The sequence below is a fragment of the Dendroctonus ponderosae genome, unplaced genomic scaffold, assembly GCF_020466585.1.
Source record: "Dendroctonus ponderosae isolate FM_Combo_2020 unplaced genomic scaffold, Dpon_F_20191213v2 Dpon_F_20191213_1, whole genome shotgun sequence".
NCBI lineage: Eukaryota > Metazoa > Arthropoda > Insecta > Coleoptera > Curculionidae > Dendroctonus > Dendroctonus ponderosae.
The window spans coordinates 59,152,157-59,170,066 of NW_026017110.1; the positions used below are offsets into that span (position 1 = coordinate 59,152,157).

The 17,910-nt window shown below is 34.6% G+C and overlaps 1 protein-coding gene across 2 annotated transcripts in view; it reads left to right on the forward strand.

Annotated features, from left to right (window-relative positions):
* The window catches only part of LOC109532934 (insulin-like growth factor-binding protein complex acid labile subunit), a 48,530-nt gene extending 30,987 nt beyond the window's left edge, over window positions 1-17,543 (forward strand). For both annotated transcript variants that reach the window (XM_048661660.1, XM_019898081.2), the window contains exon 2: window positions 12,274-17,543. In XM_048661660.1, coding sequence (XP_048517617.1) covers window positions 12,302-14,023 — 1,722 coding nt within the window. In that variant the 5' untranslated portion in view covers window positions 12,274-12,301 and the 3' untranslated portion in view covers window positions 14,024-17,543. The remainder of the gene's footprint in view (window positions 1-12,273) is intronic.
* Window positions 17,544-17,910: the final 367 nt, after the last annotated feature.

Sequence of the window (17,910 nt, forward strand, 5' to 3'; positions counted from 1 at the left end):
ACCCCTGCTTGGATTTTCACAAGAACTTCCATTTTTATTTAAATTGGCGGACATCTCTCGGAGCCTCAGGTGTCAGTCCGATACCGTCCAGGCCTTTTCTGCTTTATGGAAATAGCAGCCCAAAATTAAATGGCCAAAAGTTGCCATCATTGAAGACTGGGAAGTTTCCTCAAATTCGCATATAAATGCGCCTGATATTGGGATATGCCGAACAGTGGCGTATCAAATACTGCAAGTGCTACTACAAGGGTGTTTCGTAAGCACATGATCAAAAGGGTACCGCGATATTATTTGCATCAAAAGAAGACGATCTGACCTAACTTTTATTAACAACAAACGTCTCGGTTCTCTGCTATTGACGGTCAAAGTTCTTCAAAAAAATGTTTTTTGTGTGTGTGAGACTCATATTATGATGAGACAATCGAGTTTATCCGTTTTGGACAAGTGGTGAATTATTGAGTGTTGTGGTACAAAAACTACCAGAACTTTTTATTTGGTAGATAAAATCAACTCATTTTTTTTTTTGGTTGATGCACCACGGTTTTTTGTACCATGACACTCAAGAATTCACCACTTGTCCAAAACGGCTGCCCTCGATTCTTTCATCAAAATATGAATCTTAGATATAAACAAATTCGCAGCGAATTTCATCAAAATACATCGTACCTTTCTACCGATATTTCAAAAAGAGATCAATTTTTTGAAGAACTTTGACCATCAATAGCAGAGGAGCCAGATAGTTTTTGTCAATAAAAGTCAGGTCAGATTGTCTTCTTTTGATTGATCCAAATACTATCGCAGTATCCTTTTGATCATGTGCTTAGGGGACACCCTGTAGAGCATTAAAGTATTCCGTATTTTAATTTAAAAACTCTCAAAATCAACTCGCACCAAATCCATATAATGTAGGTACATTTTTTCCAAGTATTGCTCATGTGAAATCAAACCAAGCCTCGAAATCATTCTTGTATGCAAAATGTTTTTGTTTGGAAATTAAATGAACTGAAACAAAACCAGATGAAGCCCCAATTTTCATTGGAGGGTGAAAAAATGGTCACAAAAACAAATGATATAAATTAACCGTGTATGTAAACTCGACAACGAATAAACCCACACCCGAGCGAATAGTCCAGATCCAGACCCCGATATTTTATTGCTCTATATACCAGAACTCTGCCATTTACGAAGCTGCTTTTGATTCCCAAGTGGCGAGTCGTAAGTATAGCATTCACCCATTGTAAACGTAGCCAACTTATCTACAAAGGAGATTTTTCTTCCAGATTAACTTTCTCAATGTATTGAAAGTACACTGCGGTCCAATTGCAACATTTTTGTTTTTGGAAACTGATTAAAATCACCTCAAAGTCGTTTGGGTCATCATAAAATACATAAAAGTTCATGTGAGCAATTATTTAATAATAAACGAAAACATAATATGCAAGATACCGAGTGACAAAAATTTTCCAAAAATACTTCTTTTGCAATGCAATTTACAGCAGCCCAAAAGATATGTGATCTAGGCAAATATATGAATTCGCTTTTTAGTAAACGTTCTGCTTGAAAATATGAAATTTTGTGTAAAAGTTTATGAAAATGTGGAATCTATTCAACCACATTTACGATCGTTGGCTTCCACATATTAAAATTGTTGCTGCTTCAGTTCTTATTATTTCCCGAGGGCGCAAAAGAACTCGAAAGCGAAGTGTAACAACGGATATTTATGAATGGACGCTTTCAAAACGGCACTTCCATATTTCCAAGCGAAAAAACTATTTTTACTGTGTTTACAAACTAATGTATTTGTTGATAAAAACTTGAAATATAAGTTTCTTAATTTTTTTCTCCTCCCATTACGAAATCCATTAGGACAATAAAATTGGCTAACATACTCGGAGATGTTTACGATATTTTAGTCTTATTACCTGGTCCGTTACTTTTCCCGGTCGTATTCACAGCCATTACCTATGATATAATGCTAACAAAATGGCTCTGAAGTGATGGCTGAGAACTAGAGATTTTATATACGAATGTTCCCAATGCTGCAAAGTTTTCTGAAAACATATATATAAGCAGAACATTTCATAGAATTCATTAATTTGAAATTGTGGCAATATACCGACAAATTTAAAATAAAACTAAATAACGTGGCTCTTGTGGTCGATATTTGTTCCTATTTAGTGGCCGTAGCAGCAGGGTATAATAATATTTTCTGACGAACAGCAACGTATCTGCAATTTTCATGTAATTTTCCTGCATTTTAAAGACCAATTTGTTATCCAAGCTTTCTATATCGATAACAATGTCGGATACGGTATAAAACTACTGCAAACTAAATTGGATATTTGCTAACAAGAGAGGATGAGATTACCTTGGCAGAGATGTTAGAACTTAAGATTTTATTCTTGATTTGTATGTTACACAACGAACTTTCCACCATATATGAAGCGATCATTTTCCTTCTGAAAAGCTAATAACTGTCTCGGTCCGACTAAATCGATTGTTTTTTTATTACAATCACGCAAAAAGCCATAGCAATTCTTTCCAACTACACTTCACCCTTCTTTCCGCGCAGAGGAAATGACTATCAGGACACACTAATAAATTTATCCGCTTGTATAGAAGAATGTGTGCTAGAGTGGAATAAAAATGACCTTTGAACCTTTCAGTGGCCACTTTATTGGTTCGGACATTTCACTGAGTGGATGAAGAGGGATCCTTCTAACTCAACGATTTATTGTTTTGATAAAGAACGTGAATTGATCAGTTAAATTACTAAAGAATGAAGGTCTGGGGCAAAGGACCTTTCACATATTCGCCCACGTTATTTGGTAAACCTGCTAGTTAATTCCTTCCCTGTCTTTCAAGCATTCCCATTTCTTGCAATTTCCAATTTCCTAGCAGGCCCTAAACTGCTTGTCTCTTCTTTTCCACCTCATTTGACTCTGGAATAGATTGGGGGCCCTCTATTTACTATCACTGTTCTGTCTATTCATTATTGCTCGTTATCTGGGATTAACTTTGCTCCACCCTAATTACACGCACTGTTTCTTACAAGTAGACGTGCCCTCCCCAATCACGTACCCTTGTAGTTCGATAATTGAAATTGCCAAAACAAATTCCAACAAAAATTATTTTAAAACATTCAATAGCGTCTTATATCTGGTATTTTTATATGAACATTGGGGTATAAAACAATCCATTGAGCGCAAAAAACACGCATGTGAACTTTTGATTTTTGACCGAAAATTTCATAAAATAAAAATTGCTTCAAAATGCCTTGAGTTCTACATAATTTTCGTGTTAATTTGAACTAATAATGTAATTAGCTGGTTGCAAAACACGCGAAAAGCCTCAGATCCAAAATAATCGACATTTTCGGCCCAGCTAAGCAATTTTGAAGCGGTCACGATCTTAACCGACGTTATCTTCCTTATTATGCATCCAAACACTTCAGATATGCACATGCACACATGGGAGTTGCTTAGATCTGAAACAATCCATTGAGCACAAAAAAAACACGCATGTGAAATTTTCATTTTCGACTGAAGATTTCATAAGGGGTAGAGGTCGGTTTGTTGAAAAAATAAAAATTGTTTCAAATTGCCTAGATTTCTACTTCATTTTCGTCTGAATTGAGCGAATAATGCTGGTTGAAAAACACGCTAAAAGCCACAGATCCAAAATAATCGACATTTTCGGCCCAGTTAAGTAGTTTTTGAGCGGTCAAGATCTTTAACCGACGATATATTCCTTATTACGCATCCAAACACTTTATATATGCACATTGGAGACATTCTTAGATCGGAAACAGTCCATTAAACGTCAAAACCACGCATGTAAAATTTTTATTTTCGACAGAAAATTTCATTAGGGGTACAGGTCGATTTTTTGAAAAAATGAAAATTATTTCAAAATGCCTCGAGCTCTACAACATCATTTTCATATGAATGAAGCGAATAATGTAATTAGTTGGTTGTAAAACCCGCTAAAAGCCTCAGAATGACTGAGTTTTTCATCACGCTATTAGATTTCTTCACTTTTCAGCAATCGATTGCCTGAACAAATCGGTCTGATAGAATTGTTACCACTCAGCTGAGATTTTAGTGGGGTGAGACACCCCAAAAGATCCGATAATCCTTTAATTTTGCCAAGGAAATAGGAATCGTATGAATCTAGGGTCTTATAAGATATTATTAGCAGATTACAGCTGTATTAAAGCTTTACTGAGAACCGAGCTGCTGTGGGATTTAAATCTCGTCAAGGCAATCAACCTATTTTGCCGCCCACACGTCACCCAAGGACACAAAAAAGTTTTTTTTCAAGTTCAAAGATAATAATTCATATTTCTGAAACCGAAAAAAATAGTATGTGGCCTTATTATTATAATCTTGTGGACAGTTAAAAAGTGTTCTAAGTCTGCGCCAACTATTTTAACATATCCCTCTAAATAAGCTGAGAGAAAAATTAAAATTATTTGAGTAAACTGAGTTTTTTAATGTTTCTAGAAGTAATAAAAATTTCGTAACTTTTAAAACTCCATTTTGTTCAGCATCAAAATAAATGGTTCTTTAAAAGTTGAGTAATTCATAGCATTACCAGCAAATTGTAGCAAATGGTAGTAATTTACCGGACTTTTTTTGCAACCGATGAGTATTCAACACACTAACTAAGATGAAAGTATCTACTTTTTTCTGCAGCTTCATTGGGAACAGTAATAATCACTTGCCGGTGCCAGTAAATGCCCAATTTCAACGCCTATATATGCAAATAAGCGTAGATGAAAAAAAGCAGCTTATTTGTTTTCAAATTACTTGAGATTAAGGAAACTAAGTGTCAGAAAATAGTGTTAATTATTCAGAAGCAATTTAACCGGCCCTGGCTGATACAGGATCCATATAATATTCCAGAAAGGAGCTGCCGTATGCGGACACCGTGTATATTTAATTATTCATCAAAACTAGGTCGCGTGGAAATACTTTCGTTTGGGAAAAGAACGCTTTTTGCAAACCACCATTCTAACTAAGCATCCTTGAATGTCCCAAATTATTTACTTATTTATCCCAACAATAATAGTACACGTTCGGGGTATAAAAGGGGATTAACTGGTTAGATGGGAATGTCTAATTGAACACCCCTGTGGAGCGATCAAGATATAAAATAGCACCTACCTTTACAGCTGTAGAGTTCTAAATCCCCATAGTTGATGGTCATAGCCCAAAGGCCTCAACCGCTGAAGAAATCGCGAAAAACCACACTTAAGCACTTAAATGTCACAAATATTCAATCCCGATTATATTTTATTTGAAAACTGGGTAAATTCCTCCATAAAACTGTATAATTTTAATTTCATACCAATGGCCGTACGGAATGAAATGGTTTTCAGCAGGGGGGGAAATTGTTTATGTTATAATGCCGGTGCTCCTTTAATGTAAACAAGATGAATAAACATTTGCTCAAATCAAAGGAATATTAGTCGGATAAATGATTGGTGAATATTTATAATGGACATACCTTTATTAATATATGGTCGTTGCCGATATACAGTGAGTCCCCAGTGAGAAATAAAGTCTAAACTCATTTAGGATTGAGCACACTCATCAATTTTTTGAAAATGCGATTATTTTTTAACCAAATTTATTGATACAGAGTGGTACAAAAATAAGATACGACCATCAACTTGTTTGTTTCAAATGGTCTGTTCATAAAAAGTTTGATTCAGGCCATATGTGCTATACTTAAACTCAACAGTGACCAAGAAATTCAGGATTGGAGCTTTCAATAATTAATCGCGACGATTGTTTTCAAATTTCTGTAGTCCTGAAAAGGACTGATTTATTTAAAAAAGTAAAACAGATCAACAGTAAAATTAAATTTTCAAAATGTGTGCCAAAATGTTACGGATTGACAACACCCAAAGCGATAAAAAAACTTTTATAGCTAATTATTTTATTAATAAAGTTGACCGATCCGAGCTTACTTTCAAAAACAGTCCACTGAATTTGAAATGAATTTCGGCATTACTTCTGGGACTCCCTGTATGTAAAAAACTGACTTCATATTTCAAAATTAACAGGCAATCCTTTCTGATAACAATTATCTCGATTTATTGAGCAAATCCCTCAAACGGATTACCGGAAGCACCTCTATAAAACCCCCATTTGTCTGCAGCTTTAGCTGGACAATCGACTTAGCTTTTTTACAAATCTACATTGTTAGCAATGTTGGACAAAGCTGGCGTGCACAGATAAATGTTATCCAATTGAAGCCAAAAGCGATCAAATCAATACTTACCTTCAACGTTCTGGGTAAATTTGTGAAACAGAGATAAAGAATTTCTCATTTGCCAGAAATGTTCAATACCTTGCATTGTTTCATTTAAATGTTTCCAGTCAAAGCGCCTTCAAGTTTTGAAAGGCTTTAGCAATTAAGTTTAGAATAAATGTGGGTATTTTTGTATTTGAGACTTGTAGCGGAATGTTACAATAAAATATTTGTAAGGCAAATGGCTTTGTGGTCACAAAAAAGCATTCAGACGTTCCAGACATTTCGGAATATCTCCAGAAGCATTCAGGAAATTTCAACTATACGAGACAATTCCAAAGAATCCTCGAGAAGCGTTATTAAACCACGAGACTTATTTTTGCTGTGAAGTCTGGTTTGGACATTGTTAAGCTGAAATTGGTGAAGGGCTTTTTCTTCTAAATGACATCTAACAGACATAATTGGTTTATTGTCCTATTATATGACCCGAGAATTATTTAACTACTTATTAGTTCTTTTACACTCACAAATCAGTATCGTTTTGGACTGACAGTCAAAGAAACAGAAGCAATTAGGTACTTAATTCAATTCCCTTTACTAACAGACACTATTTCACCCTATTCCTCCTGTTCAAACTTACTATTAACGTATGAGGATGCACAAGCTTCCTCAACTTATACATTAAATGCGCTTACCAACCTTCGAGTGGACTTAATGAGGTAAGCTTTTACGGGTTTAAATATCTAAATCCCCGCACAGGAGCCTTGTGCATTCACATTTCATTCCACTTGGGAAAAGTCCAATCTCCATTTTGAATGCACAAAAGCAGGTAACTACTGTATTATTACCTATGTAAATACATAAGTCCTGCAGGAAGCGATATATTACAACTAAAAGTTCGTCAAATAGTCGATGTCGAAACGAGCTGAAGGTAAATCGGCACTGAGGCACGAGATGTAAAAGCAGTTTCTCTGATGGATAAATGCCACTCCGCAGAAGAGCTAAGTCGACTAAAGCTCCAGATAAATCGTTGTTTTATAGCGAAGCTTCCACTAATTCCATTTGAGGGATGCGGCCCATAAATCGAGATAATTTTGGGAAAAAGGTATTGTTAATTTTAGAACTGAACGGCCAAAGCAGCTGAGAAATGAAGATTGCTTTGTTTGCTTATGTGCCTGCTCTATCCTGAAACTCAGTTATAAATTAACTACATCCTCTCTAATGAAGTGGTAATAAAAATTCGACACAGGATTGAAGTGTACACCCTAAATATTTTCTCAAGCTCAAAACACCCCGCAGCGAAAGCTCTAGATAAATATTTAAAAAATTACGCGCTTGTAAATTTTGCCGTAAGACCTTTGTAAATTCGAGTTCACTTTTATATATTTCTTCAATTACAAGAACGTCGAAATATCCTCGCCAACCCAAGGAAGCATACACATTTGGAAGCCAAATTTGATTATCTTCACTAATAATTCAGTTATTCGAAGTATAAACTTGTGAAATTTGATCCATGGAAACTCCAAAGTGGAAACTTGGCTGCCAACGTATTCAAATTTCGTTTCCATCATAACGTTTACTGCAGAGTGCAGCGGGAATGAAAGAAGATAAGGCATAAATGCAAAGCAGGCGTAAATGATGCAACTGGAGCTGAAAAATTGAGTATATTTTTTCAAACATGCTCTATTTACTAACAAAACGCTGACATGTAAAGAAGATAATAAAATTTCCGCCTAACTATAGATTTCATTTGTGAAATGAGATTTGCATGTGGCTTTTATTTAAATTTTATATACGTTTTTGCCAGATGATAAATGCACTATTTGCAAAACAGATTTTATTCAACTAAAAATTTAAACCATGTTACATTCATAAGTTAATAAAGCATTTTCGCTTGTTCAATATACTTTAGCACTGATTTATGGGGCCGAACGCTACGTTTATGAGTAGTGCCATGATATATGCATAACTTTTTCCTTTCTCATCAAGTTGGCAACTTTTCAAGTCAAAAACGTGTGGAAAATATCCTTTTATTGTTCACTTTGCTTTGCTGTTTGACATTTTGCAATTGAAACACCTTACATATTTACGATACCACTTGAAATGCTTCGAAATGCCCCATTTTTACCTCTGAAAATAAACAAACTAGATTTTGCTTTATAGCATTGGGCAAAACCCGCTTGAAATTGAATCTATTGAAAGCATCATTTCGATTTTTCCGACGAAAATCCGCTCCAAGGCTAATACAAGTAATCTTTTTCTCACCTTTCTAAGGAATTTCCAGATTTCTGGGTTGAAAGAATATGAAACAATTTTTTATTTCGTTGAAATCCAAGCCATTTAATTGCAGTAGCGTGTTGAGAATCGTTTCCGTTCCTATTTATAAGGTTGCCAAATAAATACGTGGTTATCGGAAACGTGGCAAACCAATGTCCCGATATTACAGAACTAAAATTACTTGGAAACTGTTCCTTTATATGCCCTTTTTGTCCGCTAAATCATATGTCCAGAATGAATATATTTTTTGTATAAGCCCAGTTATTTCTTCATTGTTATACTTTCGTTCACCGAAGCTCACCTGGCTGCTGGCTTGCTGTACACACTCAGAAAAGGTGTAATGAATTTCAGGCTTTTCATGCTCGACACAATAACCCCGCTTTCTAGGAACCGCAAACTTTTCAACTTATTTATCTAAGTAAGTTTGGCAATTCATACTTTGCAGTTGACTTAGAGCAGCTGAATCGTACCAAATTAATTCACAAATATCCCTGGGCTTATTATTCAATAGCAGTAATATAATATTAGTCTGCAACTGCATCCAAGCATGAGAGAATGTCTGTTTACTAAATACATATTACTTTTAAGTATATTTTGATTTGGACCGCGAAACTTTTATTTCCATTGCTGCAGTGAAAATCCCCGATAATTAAAATTTTCAAGTTGGATTTGGATGCAGCGAAAGACTTGTATTGGTTTTTAATTCCCTTCGTTTCGCCTGTCTGCATGTACGAAGCAAGAATACAGTTTTATAATCGACGATACTTTAACATTATGTTAATAGCTTTAGCATTTGGAGTAACTGAGGTGCATGAGTGCAGCTCAATAAAAATTACCATCGCTATGTGAAATATTGGTGACTAGGCTAAAACATTGCTTTCTAATTGAGAAACATGATTTTAAGCTTAGGCAATTTACTCTTAATGACAATGTATGGTTTTCAGTCTTGCCATCGATTGAGATTTATTGTTGTAACCTGAATAGCCAGTTCTAGTCATGAAGCAACTGTACGATATTTTTTGACCAAATTGAAACAATGTGACCGAATGTGTTCAAATGGAAAACCAAACCTTCGATACTAAATCCGATGCGCTTGCCGATAAGCATGATTTTTAGTTATTGGAACACCGCAGACATTCAATAAATCCCTGGGGTTTCATTAGGAATTATAGCAATAAATGCGATTTCAATGTATTAACAACAATGATGCAATTGAGAGATTGAACTAATTTACATAATTTAGTTTTATAGGCTTTCAAATCGAGATTTATGAGCGTACGAAACAGTTTTACGTTTAAATTTCCAGAAGTTTCAATGAGTTATGGTTTTATATCCTGCATTATTTGTTCGTCGTGAAATATTCATACCATTTTTCAACTTATATTGGCTATCTATTTTATTAAAATTCGTTCATATTTTTAAGATATTTCCATCGACAATACGTCGACATGATACATTGGAAATTGGCTGTGGAGATTGTTCGGAATATATTTGTCAGCAAATACACAATTCATTTTGGATGGCCCTTGAAGTCGCACCATTAGCAATTGTGATAAAAGTGCTATTTTAAAAATGTATTTTCCTGATGCTATAGAAAAGTGGCATTCAATAACATTTAATAAACTTTACCGGGCAATAGAGCAAACTTGATATGTTTCGTTTAGCAAAACTTCTTCTTCTACTTGTTGTAGATCTAGTTGATCTGCTGATTCCGTGCTTGCCTCAGTATTGTTTCCTGAGATGTGAACTGCCAGCTGTCTCTCCATTTCTTTGGTGGTCTTCCAGGACGGGTCCCTGCTGGTTTTCCCTCTAGTACAATGCGTGGTCTATCGTCGGTCATCCTCTTCACGTGGTTGTACCATTCTCTTCTCCTCTGCCTTCCCCATCTTACTACATCCTGTACGTCGCTTTATGGTCTAATGTCCATGTTTCTTAGACGATCTCTTCTTGTTTTTCCGGCTATTGTCCTTAGTACTGAGATTTCGGTGACTCGCAGCATCCTCTTGGTCTTGTTGGTATCCTCTCTCGCTTCTATAGCATATGCCATTATGGGCCTGACGCATGTCTTCTATAATTTTATCTTACTATCCTATTGCATATAAGGATTAGCCCATACAGTTTGCCTTAGACAACCTGTATTGCATTTGCCACCATTTGCATATTTACTAACCCAAGTAAACTTGTTCCCAATTGCGGCACTTGCATTTTCATTAAATCTGTCCTAGTTACATCAACTGTTTACACAGAATTATTGCGAACTAAGTCAGAGATATGAAACGAAAATGTTTACCTTTCTTTATCGCTGTCGGTTGGCGTTGGGGGTGGACCCAATTAAAAGTGGGGAAAAGGGAAACGAAATTAAGCGGGAAACCAAAGTAGATGTATAGCCTAGTTTACAAGGGTTGAGTAGAGCCCTAAATTTCAAAATTGGTGTTTGGCATTTGCATATTTGCTCACCTTTATTTTTCACTCGGCTTCACATTCGGAGAATTACGAAACAGTTCGAATTCAATATAAAACCGTCGGCCGAACAGTAGAAAACGAAAAATTGTAGTTTGCCCCACGTTTTACCTCGTATTCAAGTCCTTTGAGAACCCGGGTCTATAACTATTGTCTTCAATTGCTCCATTTATGGAGCTGCAACGAAACTGGTTAAAAGATAATTACTGGAAACAATCCCGGGGAAGATATAAAAGGAATACAAACGTACAAAACCTTATGCGTGTTGGGCAGATTAGGAAACCGACCACTTAAACGTTACAGTAATGAAAACGGCTTTCCTAGTGAAACACTTATTTCTATATTGTGTAAAGTTCACCATAATATATTTTTATCATTCATTGAATAAAAACTCAGAAACGAAATAATTATTGATACAAACAGGCCCTGATTGAAGAAGCAAAACAAACTACTAACAACCCAAATAACATCAGCAACTTATTGTTGACTGTGGAACTCAAGGTTCAATTTGGATCGTTATTGAAATCACAACGTATGCAAAATCGTCCCGTTTTATTTTCCAACTATATAGTGCTTATTCCCAACTTTAAGCGGCGCATATAAAGCTTATTCGAACAATAAGACAATAGTATCTGTCGAATAGCGCCATCCGAATATGGGATTTATACCCCCATTAAGTTCAATTGTAATGAATTAATATCTCTGCCCCGAACTAATAAAGCAAACGTTTTTATCAATCCGATGGTTTATCTAAAATGCATTTAAATATTGAGGAATTCTTCTGCAAATGATGGCAGTTAAGGGCGTCTAAAGCAATTGAATTCGTGACGGAAATCAAAGTAATTTTCTCTGATTACCCTCTTACAAAGGGTTCAAAAGGGTCCTAGCGAATACACTTTATTTAATAACCTGGCCATTGTTACCTAGAAAACTGTACATTTGTCACTGTGTGTGATTTTTTATCCTTGACATGGGCATCAAGCGACAAATTATGGGACATTAACTTCAGAGCGTCGTCCCCAAGATTTAAACCTTCAAGTGCCAACGATAGATTAATCATCAACTAGGGATGATCTACTTGTTTTGAAACCACATGCAAACTTGTTTATTTACAGTGTTACTTGAACTAAATAACATTAATTGCTCACTTATACTTCTATGGGCCTGTACTAGCTACCTAAAGTTTGAATGTTTTCATAATAGGGCAGAACGATTTATTAATACATACAAAATTGAGCGGCAAAATTAATATTAACACAAGGTTCTTTGTTTCAGGTCTAAGTGACCATGCTGCCCCCCTGCAATGGACGATGAAAAAATACACCCAATGTGGATAACCTTACTACCAATAATATGTCTTCTGTGCTTGATTCATTCAGCTGGAGGAGTACTCTGTCCAAATGGCTGCAAATGTGAAAATGAGATCCTTCGAGCCAACTGTTCAGGAGCGGGGATTGAAGTGGTTCCTATACAGCTCAACCCTGAACTACATGTGATGGATTTATCGCAAAACAAAATAAGCCAGCTTCACTATACATTCACGTTCTATGAGAAGCTGTATATTTTGGATGTTTCCCGAAACAGAGTTAAGAACATCGGCAGCGGAAATTTCAAAACTCAGAAAGTGCTAAAATTTTTGAACTTAAGCAGCAACTTTATAGATGCATTGGGAAAAGACACTTTCGAAGGCTTAATTCAGCTGACCGAATTAGATCTTAGCAATAACCAATTGGAATCGATTGGAGCTAATGCTTTTAAAGACTTACATAATCTAACAATTTTGAAAATGAATGGCAATCAGCTAGACTATTTTGAAGAAGGGACATTCAAAGTCATCCCAAATTTGCAAGCTTTATACTTAGATGATAATTCTTTTATAGAAATTTCAGCCGAATTGTCAGATTTAATACATTTAAAGGTATTGTCGATGGCAAGGAACTTAATTGAAATGATTGAAGATGAAAAAGTGCCAAACCTGCATGAATTACAAACTTTAGTATTAGTTCAAAATTTAATTCAAGATATTCAACCGAAAGGACTTGATACTATGCCTAATTTGGATCATTTAGATTTAAGCGACAACAATTTGACAGTTCTGCCGACTGTACAACTTGCTAAACTACCTAAACTTGTAAATCTTAAGTTAAGTGGCAATAAATTTAATTACCTACCAGCTGTGGCATTCCGAGGTTTATTTCATTTGAAGTATTTAATGCTTACTCGACTGGAAGTGTTGGAAGGAATGGATGCTCGAACTTTCGTAGACAATATAAACTTGGAAAAAATCAATTTAGATTACAACTATAAAATCAAAACTATTCCAACAAGATTATTTCATGGAAACCCTAAGCTGCGTTACATATCTATAAGATACAATGCCATCAAATTCCTCGTGGCTACGCATTTTCCTTTGGATCAGTTGGAAGAATTAAGGGTGGGTGGAAACCCTTTAGACTGTAATTGCTCTATGGGATGGCTTTGGAAGATCCTTCGGGAAAACGAGATCGAAAACGGAGGAAATGCAAGTTACAGTCGCAAATCCATTGACGGTTCTCTATTGCTTATAAAAAGAACCATCGAGCTTAAATTAGATGTGAATGATGTTATTTGCGAAACTCCAGAAGAACTTTACAATAAGAAATTAGTGAGTGCGAGCCAACGACAAATGGACTGCTCAATGAGCTGGATGGCTATAATGTCCGTCGTTTTAACCATTCTCTTTATATTAGGTATTGTAATAGGGGTTTTCTTCTTTATTCCAAAGAAGAAAACCAACAACAGGTTGGACAAGGAGATGCCTAAAATAATACAAACTAGTTACAACGCACCTCCGCTCCCTCCACCTCGAAAATCGTTACCAAATCATGATTCGAATAATGTGGAAAGGTATATAATGCCACCCATATTACTCCATAACAGGTCCATGCCAATGTGGGACCCATATTCCCAACATTGTAATGGTAATGGAAACATTTATGAACAACTCAATGATCATAGGGATAGACCCCACATTGTTTATGTCTAAGTATTTTTATAAAATGTAAAATATACAAATGGGCTTAATACTTCCTCAATAGTTATTTTTTAAATGTTTTTCTATTTTTTATATACCCACTGTTGAGAGTTTTAGGGCAACACTCTAAGGGGTATGAACATGTTTTTATTTGATTTGGTTTCATAACTTTGACAAGAATTTCACTCTTTGTACGTCGGAGTTTTACGAACCACAATGAAAAGACTGAATTATTGTAAAAGAAGGTACAGTAAATGGAATTTCATTATAAGTTTTTTTAAGCCTTCATTCGCATTGAAAATGATTAATGCCACTGAATAAAATACAATTAGTGTCGTTTTATTGAGTTAACATTTTCAGAAGGAGAAAATCCATTCAACCTTATAAAGCATCTCAAAGTGCCCATTCTATAAGTGTCCAAAATTAAACAAATAGAAGCCCTCCTTAAATACGTTTAACGTAATTTTAAATATATATAAATACGTATATTTAGGTATTTGTTTGTAAAACATTTTCTGTGGATGTTTAAGTCAAACTCAAAATTCACAAAATATATTTTTTTAATTAGCCGATGGAACGTGCTGGCAATAAAGAAAACTGTTTGACCGTATGGATATTGTAAACATATTAATCTTGTTAGAAACGTATATAAAAGGAACAGCAAACAGTGACATACAAAATTCCCATCTTAGACTGAAAATTTCAACGAAGGTAAAGTCCCATGTGGAAAATAAAACACTTCCTTTTAAACCGCTTTTATCGTTGAAGTTCCGAGTTTTATAACATATTTTCCTGCAATCCTAGGGCGTTTTTACGGCCTTCTGAGAATGTTTGTCGCGTTCTTCTGCAGTAAAATAATGTGAAAAGCACGATTTGCTAGTATCAACAAAACTCCGAAATTTATATCGACAAGCGCCTCAATAAAAATATAACTAATCAATGGTTAAATAAAATTAAATAATTCTTGAATTAATATATGCTCGACAAGTTTTGTTTGTTGCCAGTCAAAACTTTTCTAATGCCCATTTACTATAACAAATTATAGCTGATATCACTCATTGAAGTGCGTTATTTCCAAGTGCTAATGATTTCAACGTGAAAGAATTATTGTTCATTTGGTGAAAAAATACCTAAAATATCGCAATGGAAATAAAATACGTTATAAAAAAGGCTATTTTTAGATGTTATGTCAATGCTCGGCGAAAAAGGGTCTTTATCCAAATTTTAATTCATTTTGCAGTTGTGTTCCGCTTTTGGCTGTTTTGCCCTTTTGGGTGGCAGTGTAATAAAGAATATTCGCGAAGGGGATATGATCCAACATATCCCGCAAATTTTGAGCCTTCTGTAGGACAAGCTGCGGCAAAAGCTGCTTTTATTTTCCTTAAAAGTTTTCCGCATTTCAAAACCTCACAAGAACTCCAATCTTCCGAATCAATGAGCGTTTGCCTTGTTTATACTGGTATTAAATGCTTCCTAGACATGTTTTTCTTTTCCCAAAATAAAACATAGACAACTTTTTAATTTTAAAGAATTCCAATAAACTAAAATAAGTACCCGAACTAAGCCCGGTCTTAGGCTCTTACTGAGGCGGCAAATCACTGTATTGCATTAGTTTTCATTTGTGTTTCTTTATACTTTCACTTCCTAGAATTGTTCTGTTAAACTAAATTTACGACTCCAGCTTAGTTTTACAGCAAAAACCGTTTAAACTTCTACTGCTGAATATGCTGTTTTTGGCACATAGACCATTGTTTTTGAACATCAGCCAGAAAATTGCCAACAAACGCATCGCTAAGTAAATATCTACTCGAACATATAAAGGTATTTATTTAGAACTGAAACATTTCGGAAATACAACGCTTCAATACCTGTAAATGTTCACGGTCATCCATAAAAGGGTATAGTATAGAAAATATAATAATACTTTCATATTTACGAGGTGTTTCATATGAAACGCAAGACTAAAGGGTGTGTAATATAATAATTCAAAGAAATGTTCTTCCATTGCGCTTTTGTATAGTTGTGTATTTGTTTTAGGTAAGTTTTAAACGTACAATTTGCTATTGCGTCTTAAAGCGTTTTCATTCACATTTTTCGTTGGCAAAAGCTGCACTAAATCTATACGATAATTAATTGATACAATTTAATGAAAATGCCTTGAGAATCACGAGCCATAATTTGTAAAGTATCGATTATTTGTTATCTCGGTTAATGTTCAATGTATACGTTATGTTTGTAAATCAGGCTGTTTAAGTTACCATTTATGAAGTTTGTGGCAATACCTATGGCATATTTTTAACGAAATGTTTCTCAACTTGGCCCGAAACTTGATCAGTAATTGGTGCAGATGTTTTCTTCGATTTTCACACTGAATAGCAAATTATTTTCATTGTAAAATATTATTTTTATATATTACCTCAAATATAAATTGTTTTCACTTTGCAGTTTTAATTATTATTTCTTAGCATATTTCCACTAATTGAACACGAGTGCTTAGCATCCATTGCTGATTTATAAAAAGCGACTTTCTTCTCAAAATGAATTGCTAGTTGCATGAATTTGCTGAACTCCTCTAATGTATCTTTTATTTTCCATAGACCTTAAGTCAAAATATGTTCTTTCCCTCAAAAGCATCTCGTTTTAGCTAATGATCTGAAAGTAAAAAAAGCGAACACTCAATTTAAGTAATACTATTAGCTTCACATTGGCTGGGTAAGTCTTAGCTCGTTGGCTTGTTTGACATGCATACATTAATCATTAAAAATATGCCAACATTTGCGAAAAAACAAGTTCTTGCATTGTTAAAAGAAAACGCAAAGTCAAAATATTCAAAATGAGAGTTAATGCATATATATAAATATATTTTTGATGATAATACTTTCCCTAAAATATTGTCACTGTTGCCTTCTAAAATTTGCAAAAATCCATTCTGTACGAATCTAGAGGATGACTGATGGAAAAACTTGAATGAAACCGAAACCATCATTTTGACGCAAGCAGTTTTGACACAATTTAATATGATGTAAATTCTGAAATACAATACAAATTTTTGAAGGAAAAGTGACAAAAATCTCTTAAATCAAGTTCTGGACGTTGAAAAGACATAGTCATGAAACATATTGTTTTCTTTTAATTTTGAAAATGTATTGATAAATTAAAAATGTTTTAGCTCATATACAAGACCATGTATACTGAAATTATATTTTTTACTTTATGTAGTGCATGTATTATTTTTGTAACAGCAGATCAGATTTTCATAGTATCGCAACAATCACCTATACCTAAATGAGAGGTTTTTCCGAATGTCCACTTTCCGGGATAAGTGTATTGATAAAATTAACTGTATCAAATCACTGTTATTGATGGTCTAGCATATAATTTGTCTACGGGTAATATTATCGTTGTTCATGCTACTATGTACTTATAAATATCACTAAGTATCGTACTCTCTGTATTTCTTCTAAACTTCGGTTTTATGTATATGTTATAAATTGTTTGAAATAATGATTATAAAATAAAATCGCTAAAAGCATCAAAACCGTTTTCATAATGTAATGTAGACCCTTTATAATATGCCCTTCAAATTTTCAAACCCAAACCTATTAGGGCAAACATACAAACTTCTGGCGCAAGGTCAAGTAAGAGTTTCCCCAAAGTTTTGCAATATGATATAAATTACATACTTTATTAACTTTAAGGCCAAGGTCTTCAATTACTAGAAGTTCATGTAAAGAGAAAAGAAAGTCTCCAACTAAGACTTCGATAAGTTGGCCCAATAAAAACTTTTATCTTTGGAGTTGAAATAGATAGTCTCAGTTAAAACAATAGAAAATAAGTAAAACTTCCTTTCAGAGGCACGTGTTTTACTTAAAGAATTTCTCAGCAGACTTGTTGATAGC